General features: G+C 39.7%; 1 protein-coding gene across 1 annotated transcript; it reads right to left on the bottom strand.

The window, feature by feature from the left end:
• Positions 1-9,041: 9,041 nt before the first annotated feature.
• On the bottom strand, positions 9,042-11,352 carry LOC4335631 (uncharacterized). The gene is made up of 2 exons (XM_015778107.3): positions 10,061-11,352; positions 9,042-9,851 (listed from the first exon to the last, which is right to left on the bottom strand). Exons 1-2 carry the CDS (start codon positions 11,337-11,339, stop codon positions 9,748-9,750), a joined length of 1,383 nt encoding a protein of 460 aa, XP_015633593.1. The 5' UTR covers positions 11,340-11,352; the 3' UTR covers positions 9,042-9,747.
• Positions 11,353-13,200: the final 1,848 nt, after the last annotated feature.

Genomic DNA, 13,200 nt, shown 5'->3' with positions numbered 1-13,200 from the left:
GCAGATTCACAGGAAAAAGTGTGTGTATGTGTGTTGGGAGGGAGGGGGTGTGACCCACCGGGCCACCACACTAACCTCTATTTTGAGGCAAGCTATTTGTTTTAAATTAGATCATTATAACTAGCGTATAAAGTCGTGCATTCATGCGACTTTAATCTCCCTCTATACTAAATGTGTGTATAATTTGGGGTTTTAAACATATATTGACGGTTCATTTGTATTATTTTCAAATGATTCATATGTAAATAAAATGTTACGGTTAGTGCAACGGATATGGTTAGGATTCGTATTCATCTTTTTCGTCACAGTTTCCCTCTACTTATTCACTCAACAATAAACTTCTAATTTTTCATTTGCGCTTTAGCTGCCGCTTTTCCACCAAATCACTAATGGCTATGTCCATTTTTGTAGGATCCCTTTATCTTCCAATTATACTAGCCTATGATGTCGCGCGTTCGCGCGACTTTAACAGCTATGTTATATGTGTATATTAGCATATAATTTAAATTGGCATCAGTAAAGAACATTTCATTATGTTAAGTATCGGCTTAAGAAAAGTGTAGTTGATCTTTCATTTTAAAATTTGAATATAGGAAAAGTATTAGGCTTTTCTGTCCGTCTCTCTTTTCTTTGCTCACTAGGATGACCTAAAGTTAATTGTTTTTACAAATCAAATTTGAAATGGTCAAATTTCAAAATTAGCTTCATTTCTTATTTAGCCATGTATCTAACATCCAGTATAAGTCACAGTCAACTTAACTTTGTATCAAATGAGTAAATATTTGCTACCTATGATCACTTTATCTCTTAATATTAATTAAACTTTGTCAAATATGCTCATCAGTTGTGACCTGAAAACATATAGATAGATGAAACACTCATTCTTATAAGCCCAAGCTATCAGCTTTTATGCTTAAGAGGTGACCCAAAGTACAACATTAAAATCATAGCAAATTTCATTAGTATGCCTATGTGATAGCAAATTTTAGTATGCCTACGTATGTCATAACAAATTCTAGTTCTTAGGCTAATTCTCTGACATTAAAATTATAGTAGTAATTTTGGAATAGTAGGTTATAAGGATTATCTATAGATAAAATATAAGCCTATAAGCTGAGAATCCGTTTAATTTCAGATGATTATTTGTAAATAAAGATGAGGTTTTATTTGTAAAACAATTTTTACTGTAGTGCAAAATTGCATCACATGCCACAAGCCAGCCATCGCTGCCCCCCCCCCCCCATCTCTTTTCAATGCTACTTTTCTTTCTTTGATCTAGAGATCTCCCTCTCTCTCATTTTTGAATTGTTCGAATGCTCTCTGAATTGTTGGAAGGATATGGAAGTTCATCATCCCTGTTTTTTCCTTATAATCCAATGGCTCAACCCCCTTTATCTCTATTTTGTCTTTTTCTTGATCTAATGGCTATAGTTCACCGGATGATGTGGCTCATCCTAGTAGCATTTTGGAATTCACTTTTCACTATGTAAGATAAGATTCTATTCATTCCCCATTTTAGCAATTTTTTTACTTGGATATTTGTTCACAAAATGCATTTGGCACTATACACATATAAATTTATCATGGATCTGAAAAAATAAATATTTTCATGTAGTTTTCATTGATTATGGTTATAGAATTCTACTATTAATCATCTGTTCATGAATATTATAGGTTTATGTTTAAGTAAAATTAGGTATCATAATCATAGCTATAATATAAACTGTTTTGAGATGTTACTTTTTTTTACCATAGTTTTGCAATATTTAAATGTGGGCCGGATCAACTCGTTGATGGTCATAGCGTTGCATGTTCTTTTTCTTTTGATGTTTTGGCTATCTCCCACGTATGAGGGAATCAAGATTTAGGCATTAGGGAGGCTCTAGAAAACTCTAGAAGATCAGACCAACCAGTTTTGCTTTTTTTTTTTCCACCGATCTGATCATACGGTATATATCCTCCCTGCTTTTTGATAATCAGATGGCACACATTTTTTGCTGACGTGAATCAATAGGGTAGAGTTTTGAGATTGATCATTCACTGATAGAGATTTGAACGCACCACACGTCTATTTTTTTTCTCTTTTTCTACGATCAATTGCGGATAGCTTACTGGGCATTGGCTAGCTGTTCTTTTTTGTTTACCTTTTTTGGGTCATGTTTGTTAGATGGTTCTGGAGGGGATATAAGCTGTGTTTGATACCAGGAGTTCTCAACTCCCCCTCTAGTTTTCCACGTGCACGCTTTTCAAACTACTAAACGGTGTGTTTTTTTGCAAAAAGTTTATAATACGAAAGTTGCTTAAAAAATTCATATTAATCCATTTTTGAAAAAAAAGCTAATATTTAATTAATCAAGCGCTAATGGACCGCTCCGTTTTCCGTGCGTGGGTGATGGGTTCCCAACACCCACCATCTAACACAGCTAAGCTTTTGTCACGTTGGGTTTTAAGTGCTGAGAATGTTTTAATCTCTCTGCATGGATATGATTAAATTGTGTAAGCTAGAGAACTCAACCTTTACCTGTTTCATTTTGTTTTTTCTGTTTTAGTTGTAAAATACTTTGTTGTGTTTTGGCTTTCAACCAAAAGCCGGGAATAGAAAAGTTACATGTTTTCTAAAAAAACAGAACTTGTGGTATTAATCCTAGAAGTGGCATCTAGTTCTGCAAACTTACCGTTAAAATGTTTCCATTTTTCATCAAAGTGTTGTATTTGTGTTAATATGTTCCCACCATAAGTGATAGGTGTCGAGAAGGATAGCAAAAGCGGCTCACTCCCTGTCAAAACTAGTTCAAAATCACCCAATTGGAATGGTTAATTGGCACCAGCAGAGGATTGTAGTGGGAAAAAGGGCTACTTAAAATTTGAAGAACGACCAATATCACATTGTACCGAATTAAAAAGAAACAATGCAGGAGGAAATAGATATATAGGCCAAGGTTGGTGGGAAATTTATTCTAACAAGGTGAAAAGATTATAAATTCAACACAATGAAATGGAGAAATCAAGAATTTGCATGGAACGTAACACATAATTCAAATCACTAGAAAAAGCAGAGTTTTCTAGGACTTCTCTATGAAATTTCAACCATTTAAATTCCTTTGTTCATGTGACTCACTGAAACATGGAGCTATTCAACCATTTATCCTCTAGCTATTCAACCAGTTCTTTAATCGGAGAAAAAAATAACTTAATTGGTGCAAACATATTTCTGCGTTCATGTGACTCACTGAAACATGGAGCTTCAACCATGAGTCTTTTATACACTTGGTATGACTCAGACACGCATGCAGGGTTGTTGTTATTAATACTCTTTCTGTTTTTAAGTAGATGATACCGTTGAATTTTAAACACACGTTTAACCATTTGTTTTATTCAAAAAATTTGTGCAAATGCATAATATATAAACCATACTTCAAATACTTTTAGTGATAAAACAACTTACAACAAAATAAATACCAATAACAAAAAAAATTGAATAAGACGAATATTCAAACATGCATTCAAAAGTCAACGGCGTCATCTATTAAAAACAACAGAGGTAGTATATGCTCATCCATGTTGTTTCCAACACAGGCAACACAATTCTGTCCTGCACATTAGGTCATTACCAACAATTCCTCGAAACTCTTGAGTGTAGGGTAGAGCTTTTCGATGTAAACAACGCAGCCACGCAGGATCAAAATGATCAGCCTTGTTACCATAATGGTGGAGAGTTAGTATAAATTTTTTTGATAGAGAAACATTGTCAGCACGATGAACAATGTGGTAAACCAAGACATTGTCATAGGCATGCAGTGCTTCTTAACATGGCTCAGGTCCCCATTGATATCCCCATGTCTCATTCCATATGGTTATTCAGATCTTTAATAGGCCTCCCATTTTCATTATTATGCCATCATTATGCCGTGTGCAAAGAGCTCATAGAAATTGCTAGCAGACGGTGTATATATGGTGAGATGCACGTAGGTTAACTTCTGTGGCCTTGAGCACATATAAATAATCCAAAATTTGATACGCTATAAATGTATACATGCAATGTGATCACCATGCATCACTTTGAGTATCGTTCAATATATTAAAAGCTTTCATTATAGTCTCAGTCCTTTCAGCATTACTTGTGACTGTGTACATTAGAAGCAGATATAATAGTTATGACTAAATTAAACGCTGTACTCAAGGAGGTACTGTGACACTACGCACTTCATGTCGATTCTTGGTATATCTGATATCTGATATCTCATGCCTCAACATTAGAATTGGACTATAATGCATGAAAAGTTAACAATAAACTTCTCTAATACTCTAGTAAGTTCATCCAACCACTACTACAAAACAACACATTGATGTCGGTTGGAAACCATTCTTTGGTGTGGATTTGGAACCGCCACCGGTCAACGGTACAGATGAGACATCTTGTTAGTGTCGGTTCTAAAACTAGCACTAATAATACCTTATTTGTGCCGGTTCTAAGAATGGCACCTATATAGGTGCACCCTTTTTTTATTTTTTATTTTTGCAGGCACGAAAAAAGACCAAAAAAATATTTTGTATTTTACTAAGCATCTACACATGATCACAATTCGGTTCCCACAACTTACAAGATTTTCACACCATTTTCATGAGTACGGGGTTAGAAGGGTTTGAACATTTGTATCCTAACACCTAGAAACATTTGTTGTCTTGGAAGCAAATACTATTCTTTTTAGACTACTCTCATCTGAAACTTACAATCCATATTTAACACCATAGATGAGCTCAAACAAAAATTTTGTCACCTACAAAATTGTAGATCTCAATCCAAGATCGTTTAGAAATTTCAAAAATTTACTTAAATAGACCTGAGAACTTATAATACCTTTTGACATCCAAACAGCGTCAAATCAAAAGGTCATTAACTGTAAAGTTGTCAATCTCGTCAAGCTCTACAAACTTAATATAAAATTTATCCTCATCTGACTTTATATGAAAACTTAATATAAACATATGGATGGTATCATCATAGGTTCCCGTCTTTATTGTCAACAGATACCTACCAGCACATATGTAGCGTCCATATGTGCCAGCTCACAATAAAAACTAACACTTGTTATGCTGCATTCATATGTACTAATTTATTATAATAACTGGTACCTATTTGATATCCATAGGTACCATTTTATTATAAGAACCGTCACCTTTCTAGACACTATTGGTGCTGGTACTCCTCAGCTTCCGTCACCACTAGACGGGGCAGCGGAACGTTGGTGATCTGCCACCTGCCGGACAGCACTGCACCATCTCCAACTTCTCCATGCTATCCTGTTCCAATAGCGCCTCTTCTCACGGCTTCGCTTGCTGCTGATATGCCTCGACACAATTCATGCTCAGTGTTCCTTCTCCTTTGAAAAAATATAAAGCGAGCATATGTTTTAAGAAGTTAACATTGTTTTGAAACTTTTTGAGTTGCTATTACTAATAAGCTAACAACACATATATCTGTATTTAGTACCACACAATAGACTTTGTTGGATCTGTTCTAGAAAGCAGTTTCATATGTTATTTTCATAGTTGTTATTGATATGTTGTGAAAGAAAAGTTATCGTCAAAGTTTAACGTTGGAGACCGTTTCAGAAGCTAATATATCATTTTTTTCCTAAGTGGAGAGTAGGGACTAAAGTTAATATGGTCGTTAATTACACTGAAGTTGCATTTGGATTAGATAGTTGAGGGATAGGATTGTCAATGAGAGCATTAAATTAAGGAGCATAACTATTGGGCCTATAGAATTTTTGTCAACATGATGAACAATTGAGTGCTTACTAGTTATAACTATCGAGGTTTTTTCTCTGTTTTTTTGGGCTGGTACCTAGTACACAAGGAGAACGAGCACTAATAACGTCATTATCGAGGAGAACATGACATGATGACAACAATTGTTTGAGTAGTCCATCTTCTGCTAGGGACTTTCTTCACTTGTTTTTTTTATCAAACATAAATGGTTATTTTGCATTTCCACATTGTTTTCGTCCCACCATTTGTCACATCTAAGGAATTAGCCGTAGCCATATATTTTTTGCATAATATGTTTCTGCTATTAAATTTATTTTTAAGGATACGCAAAAATATCAGAAATTTCACATCTTCTTTAAGATAAGAGAAATCTATTGCATAATTTACATACACGTGTAATTCCAGTTTTGTGAGAAATACGGTAAAAGAAATTTCTCTTACAATACATTTGCTGAGCAGGAGAGCCATGCGTGGAGGCTGGGCAGCAGCATTGTCGATACAAGCTGGTGGCCGCCCAACCTGGAAGCTGAATCTGCGGGTTTGATATGCTCCTTCTCAGGGTTTTGCGAAATTTCTACAAACAACGTCGCGGTTGCAGTGACCAACTCGTAATTTATTTTCGGATGTCTCTTATTCCTAAAGGTTAAGGATCTTGGTGCCATTGCTTTTCTATTTCCTTTGCTTCTGCAGTGCCATTCGTTCGTTTTTGTGGAATGAAAATGGACACCAAGGCACCAAGCTACTATTACAATGGATATATGGTACATTCGGTATTGTAGTCATTGTTCCACACTCCATCTACAAACAGAGTTTGACGTTCCATATGGTTTATATGTACATGAATTTGTGGGGGTGGCAATTGATATGACAACATTGATGGCACTCAACTAATTATGCTAAACATGTGGTTAGTATAATTTTTTACCGAAACATCATCACATATATTAAATGGAGTATCAATTAATTGAAAGGTTAATCAGAAAAATATTAATCAGTTTATACGGGCATAAATATGAATTAATTAAAACCCTAGAAATTTAGGCTTCAGCTAAACCTCTTAATGTACAAATATTATTTGTTCAGCTAAACCCTAGATCTACCGAGACATGTCCAATACTCCCTCCATCGCAAGAAGAATCAACCTAGGAGAGGATGACCCTCCTAGGTTGATGTATGTGGACATAGGGGTGTCTACATACATTGTCCTAGGAGGGGTTCCTTTCTAGGTTGATTCTTTTTAGGACGGAGGGAGTATTGGACATGTCTCGATAGATCAGTAGAGCGCAAGATTGAGCAGGTTAGTCATTATTATTCCACAAATTGAGTAACATTTATAACAGTTTTTCTTACTTTATCTAGGAACTGTGGACGGAATGAATTTGAACTTCTGTCATTTATTTTATTTGTAAAAATCTCAAAAATAAACTTCATGGCAACTAAAATTCCTCTTCATCTCACTTACATATGCTATCTCCATATCTATAGAAACAGTGCTTTCCCCCAGTGCATGTTCAACGTCCATAAGGATAACTTGTCTGTACTTCTCTATGTAGGATGATCTCATGATTGATTGAGGAATTCTAATGTTGTCATCTACTGATAAAAAGCTTGGAGAAAGCCCTTGGGTTGTTTGAAATCATTAAGCCTCATCATTTCTATCCTGATGTCTCCTACTCTTGAGGCGCTACCTTCTTTAGTCCCGGTTGGTGGACTAAAGATTTCCCTCTTTAGTATTTGAACCGAGACTAAGATAGCGATCTTTAGTTCTGGATTTATAGTCCCGGTTGAAAAATCGGGACTACAAGAGGTTCTAAACCGAGAGTAAAGAGCATTTCTCCATCAGTAATCTATTGCACGCGTTTCTCCCTCCTAATTAAGGTTGGGCTTGGTAAACCGGCGATGCGAGGTTTCTGGGTGATGGGCAGCGTTGAGGACACATGCAATTTGCCTAGTGTCCAGTATCTGCGACCGCGTGTGAGCAGTTAAAATTTGCATGCAAGCCACATCCAACCTCTGTGTTTTTTCACACTCTTGATACTCTGAAAAATAGTTCAGGGATAGGAGTGTCAATGAGAGCACTTCAAGAGTGCAACTATTGAACCTATAGAATTTTTGTCAACATGATGATTTTACATCTTTGTCCACAATTCTGGCTTCTTGATCTATCTACTCTTACAAGCTTGTTCTTAGGAGCATTTCTACTGGTCAAAAATGCAAATTTATCACCATCATTTGCCACAACATGATATTGGGCATCATTTTCTCTGTCTTCTGGGCTGGTACCCTGGTACACAAAAAGATCGACCAATGATAATGCCATTATCTACGAGACCATGACATGATAACAATTGGTTGGTTAGTTTGTCATCTGCGCTAGGATCTTCCTTCATTTCTTGTTTATCCAACATAAATGGCTATTTTGCAAGATCGCATTGCTCTTGTTTGTTTTTTCTCATCTAAGGTATTAGGTTTACTTCGAAGGTATAATCATATGTATATATATATATATATACGTATATATATATATATATATATATATATATACGTATATATATATATATATATACGTATATATATATACGTATACGTATATATATATATACGTATACGTATATATATATATACGTATACGTATATATATATACGTATACGTATATATATACGTATACGTATATATATACGTATACGTATATTAGATATACGTATACGTATATACGTGTATACGTATACGTGTATACGTGTATACGTATACGTGTATACGTGTATACGTATACGTGTATACGTGTATACGTATATACGTGTATACGTGTATACGTATACGTATATACGTGTATACGTATACGTATATACGTGTATACGTATACGTATATACGTGTATACGTATACGTATATACGTGTATATATATATATACGTGTACATATATATATACGTGTATATATATATATATATATATATATATATATATATATATATATATATATATATATATATATATATATATATATATATATATATATATATATATATATATATATATATATATATATATATATATACACACACGTCTATATATATATATAAGAAATTTGTGTGATGTTATAATTATTGGATTTAATAGTTAAAAACAACTTATTGTTATAAAAATACCCATATGATATCTGAAATACGTAATTTAGTTCGTAAAAAAATATGCGTTATCTTAGGGAGTATTGATTCGGCGTTAAATGAAAAAACGGCTAGATGAGCTTTTTTCGTGCGATAATTACTCTTAATAAAACTGGCGGCTATGTTTTTATTAGAAACCCTTTTTCATATACATCATATGCTTGGTATCCTTACTAATTAAAAAATTAACTTGGTATGACAACAAAATTTTGACTCAACAAATACATCCTCACAGTCTATATCATATGTTAATTTTTTGTTAGCGCTTGCTCCGGACATCGATTGCGGCGTGTCGTGGGGGTGGCCGCCGCTGTTCCTCCATATCCATCCGAGTCCGAGCTTGCCGCCGCAGAGGTCGCGCCGTGCGCGTACGGGCGGAACGGCGGCCAGATTCGCCGCCGCCTTGCCTCCTGCCCGCAGTTGCCCGTCACAGCCGCACCCACCGTCACCCGTGCAATATCCACGCCAGATCCACGCGCGTGGGGCGCGGAGCGGCAGCCAGATGCGCCGCCTCCTCACCCCCTACACGTAGTCACCAGTTGCCGCCGCGCTGGCAGCCGTGCCGTGCCGGATCCGCCGACGTCGTGCCCGCCTCTGATTAGCGATGGAGGTAGAGCTGCCGCGCCTCCAGCCCGCATCAGCCCGTCGTTGCCACGCCCGCAACCATGCCGTGCCGAAACCGCTGACGTTGCGCCCGCCGCAGCTCGGCGGTTCAGGTGGAGCCGCCGCGCCTCCCGCCCGCCAACGCTGCACCCGCAGTCGCCCGTCGCCACCGCGCACGCTGCCGATGCCGTGCCGGATCCGCCTCGTCACTCCTCATCATCCCCGAACCACCACCGCCGCTCCTCCTCGACGCCAGTTCTCCGCGTCCCTGAACCGTTGCCGCCGCCGCTCCTCCTCGACGCCAAGACGTCTGTTAGACAACAAATTTGCAATATAAAGAAGATGCAATTTTTTTCGGTAATACACCACAAAATGTAAACAAAACAAAAATCCATGAAATCAGTACTTATTTTGTACTATTGCACGCTTATTTACTTCAAAATGCTTCCAGTAATTAAACTATCGAAGAATTAACATATGGTTTTGCATCTTTACTGGAAAGCATATAGACAAGATTACCTAGAGCCTTGTTCATCAGGTGCTTGGACAAGTCACATTGCAGGTAGATGCGATGGAGATGACAATTTTCTTGTGAAAAGGGCGATATTTCCTCCAGCCTATTGTTCTCAGTGTTGAAGGCAAAGATCCAACCGTCTGGATCATCAGCCTTGATCTTGGTCATCATGTAAACAACATCGTCACAGTATAGATCCAATGTGGGAAATGAGCTCACAACATTGTTCAGGGCTAGCTTGTGCTCGTTGCAGTCAAAGATCTCAGGAAACAAACAAGCAACACATGAGTCGGCAGGCAAAAGGCTAGCAGAGTCAACAGTGCCGCACGGCTCCCATTGCCAATAATTATCTGAACGGATCTTCCTCTTGAACATGGTGGCCTCCCATCCACGGTTTAACTGTGCATCATTAGGATCCAAGTACGGAAATCCCATCTCGATGAACTTGAACCAGCCATCTCTACAGGTGACATCCCGGACCAGATCCACGCAAGGTCCATCGGGACTGCCTCCGGAGTCAACGTTGTTGATGGGCATCAATGGGGGCAGACGGATCAGGCTCACCTCGGGGCAGTTCCCGGGGACCGAGTCGAGCAGTAGGATGCTGTTCCGGAAATCAACCCAGGCCATTGATCCTCCTCGGACGACACACAACACCTTGGTGGGTAGGAAGAAAGGGTTGAACGCCTCCATGCCACGACCCAGCTTTGCGACCTTGTTGCTCCACCGCTTGGTCTTGCTCGAGAAGATATGGAGGTGGAACTTCATCCAGTCGTCGTCATGGAATCGCCATTCGGGGTCGACGACCAGACAGTGGTCGCCACAGGATAAGACGCCGGCGCGTCTGGATACAACGTCAAGCGGGTTGGGGCGCTGGATCAGGAGCTCGAGAGATGGCGTCCCGGGGCCCGACTTGTAGACGAACCAGTCGGTGACCATGCATCGGTCAGAGCGGTGGGGGAAGATGACACGTAGGAGGAGGAAGGCGCCGTCCGCGCCGGTGATGGAGGGCGGCGACATGGAGAACTCACCTGCCGTCAGGCCGGCGGGGCAGTGAACAAAGCAGCGGGTGAGGGCGGGTGGATCGGCGAACACGAAGGACACCTCGATGGGGTAGCCATCGCTCGACTTCGCCCGAGCGGTGGTCGCGTTGTCGTGGCAGCGGCCGGTGTGCGCAACAGTGTCGAGGAAGACCCAGTCAGGGAAGTCGCCGGAGCGCCGGGAGGAGGTAGCGGGTTGGGGCATGGCGAATCGGCGAGAGGCAGAGGCGGCGGCGAAAGACATACTGTATCGGATCGGGACAGGGGAGAAGATTGGATTTGGGGATTAGGGTTCCTCTCTCACGACTCGCTCTCGGGGTGGGCTCGGGGGTGTTTGCGCCCCGCTGCTGGATTCGTGTCGGTTGTCAAGCCCTGCCCAACTACGGCCCAAATACTACTCCTTCTTCTTCTTCTTCTTCTTCTTCTTCTTCTTTTTTTCCTTTTCTTTCTTAAAAAAAAGGAATAAGTTCACTTTACGTCCCTTAATTTGCCGCCGAGTCTGAAATTCGTCCCTGAACCGCAATATCAGACATGACCTCAACTCCTTAAACCAGTGCAAATAATGTCTCAAGGTGGTTCGGACGGCGGTTTCGGCCTACATGGCGCTGACTTGGCACTTAAAGTCCAAAAAAAGAAAGTTATAAAACTGGCCCTGATAGCACATCGAAAACCAAGCGTGGAAGATACGCCATAGGAGATCCAAACACGATAAAGACACCAAGGCACGATATTTGTTAACAAGGTTCAGCCGTAGCCTACATCTCCAGGGCACTGATCACAGGCGCCCCTCCCCGATCCAGCATATCACATCGTATCAGAGTTACAACTACTCACCACCCGATGCCGCCGGCAACCGCTCCCTCTCGCTATGTGTCGACCGTATTCCGATTGTATTGGGGTACGCCGTTACTAGGATCTACACGAAAATGCATTAAGCACACAAAAGTCAATGATTATACTGGTTCGGACCCCTCGAAAGGTAATAGCCATGTGCTCAAGGCCTCTGGAGGATTCTTTTGTACTTCCCCTCTCGGATGATGCATATGGTGGATTCTTATAGTTGGAGGAGTTGAGTCAGGAAGATATGATGCTTGGATTTTCATTTGGGGAACCGACACATATACAACCAAGAGGTTTTATAAGCTTAATTTCTCTGCCGTGCAACCTCCTAGACTCATGATCTGGCTGTGGAAAACCAAATGTGTCATGAAGATAAAAGTTTTTGCATGGTTTTTGTTCTGTGACAGGTTTAATACAAGAGATATGCTTGACAGAAGACACTATGCCAAAGAGGATGATGATCTCACATGTGCTTTATGTAATACACATCAGAGAGAAACAAGACTCCATCTCTTTTTCACATGTCCTTTCAGTGCTCGATGCTGGCAGCACCTAGGAATTCAATGGAATCACAACTTGGAATTCTTTCAGATGATTGTTCTGGCAAGACTCAGGTTTGCTTAGAGAGGCTTCCTTGAGGTTTTCTTTTTGGTATCATGGCATATTTCGAAGCAACGTAACGGATTTATCTTTCAGAACATTCAGCCATCATTTCAATCCTGGAAGTCACTTTTTTTGTTAAAGAAGTTCTTCTGCATATGTGCATAATGAAAGATCCCCTCAAGCAATCTATTTCTGATTGGTTACAAACCTTGTAGCTTTGTTGCTTTTCTTTTTTTTTCTTTCTCCCTAACCTTGTAAATACTTTTTGTGTTTTATAAAATTTACACTACTGGGCAAAGCCTTGGCAGTATTCCTAGTTAAAAAAAAGGTAATAGCCATACTCCAGTTTATACGAGTATATGGACAAACACCATAGAGATTACAATAGAGGAATAATAGAAGCTATCTAGATTACCGACTATAACCCGTCGAGAATGGCCCGGCGAGAGCCGTACTACTAAGAGAATCTCCAACACCCTCTCCATCCCACTCAACAAGCCATTCGGCTGGGCAAACTCCTTCCCTCAATGACCAAACTTTGTCAGCCTACTCTACTTGCCATCCGTGGGTCTCACGGCATATCGTTGCCGCACACCTCCACACCCACGGTGGCCTCCTGCTCACCGTTGCGCTAATGAAGTCACCGCTGTCGTCGTCATCAT

The sequence above is a fragment of the Oryza sativa genome, chromosome 4 (assembly GCF_034140825.1).
Source record: "Oryza sativa Japonica Group chromosome 4, ASM3414082v1".
Taxonomy (NCBI): domain Eukaryota; kingdom Viridiplantae; phylum Streptophyta; class Magnoliopsida; order Poales; family Poaceae; genus Oryza; species Oryza sativa.
This window is presented reverse-complemented; position numbering and strand designations above follow the sequence as displayed.

Excerpts from the sequence above, each read along its gene's own strand:
- LOC4335631 (XM_015778107.3), bottom strand. The coding sequence starts at position 11,339 with ATGTCTTTCGCCGCCGCCTCTGCCTCTCGCCGATTCGCCATGCCCCAA. Across the intron at positions 9,852-10,060 it reads CCTGATGAACAAGGCTCTAG|ACGTCTTGGCGTCGAGGAGG; the intron begins GTAATCTTGTCT and ends GTTGTCTAACAG.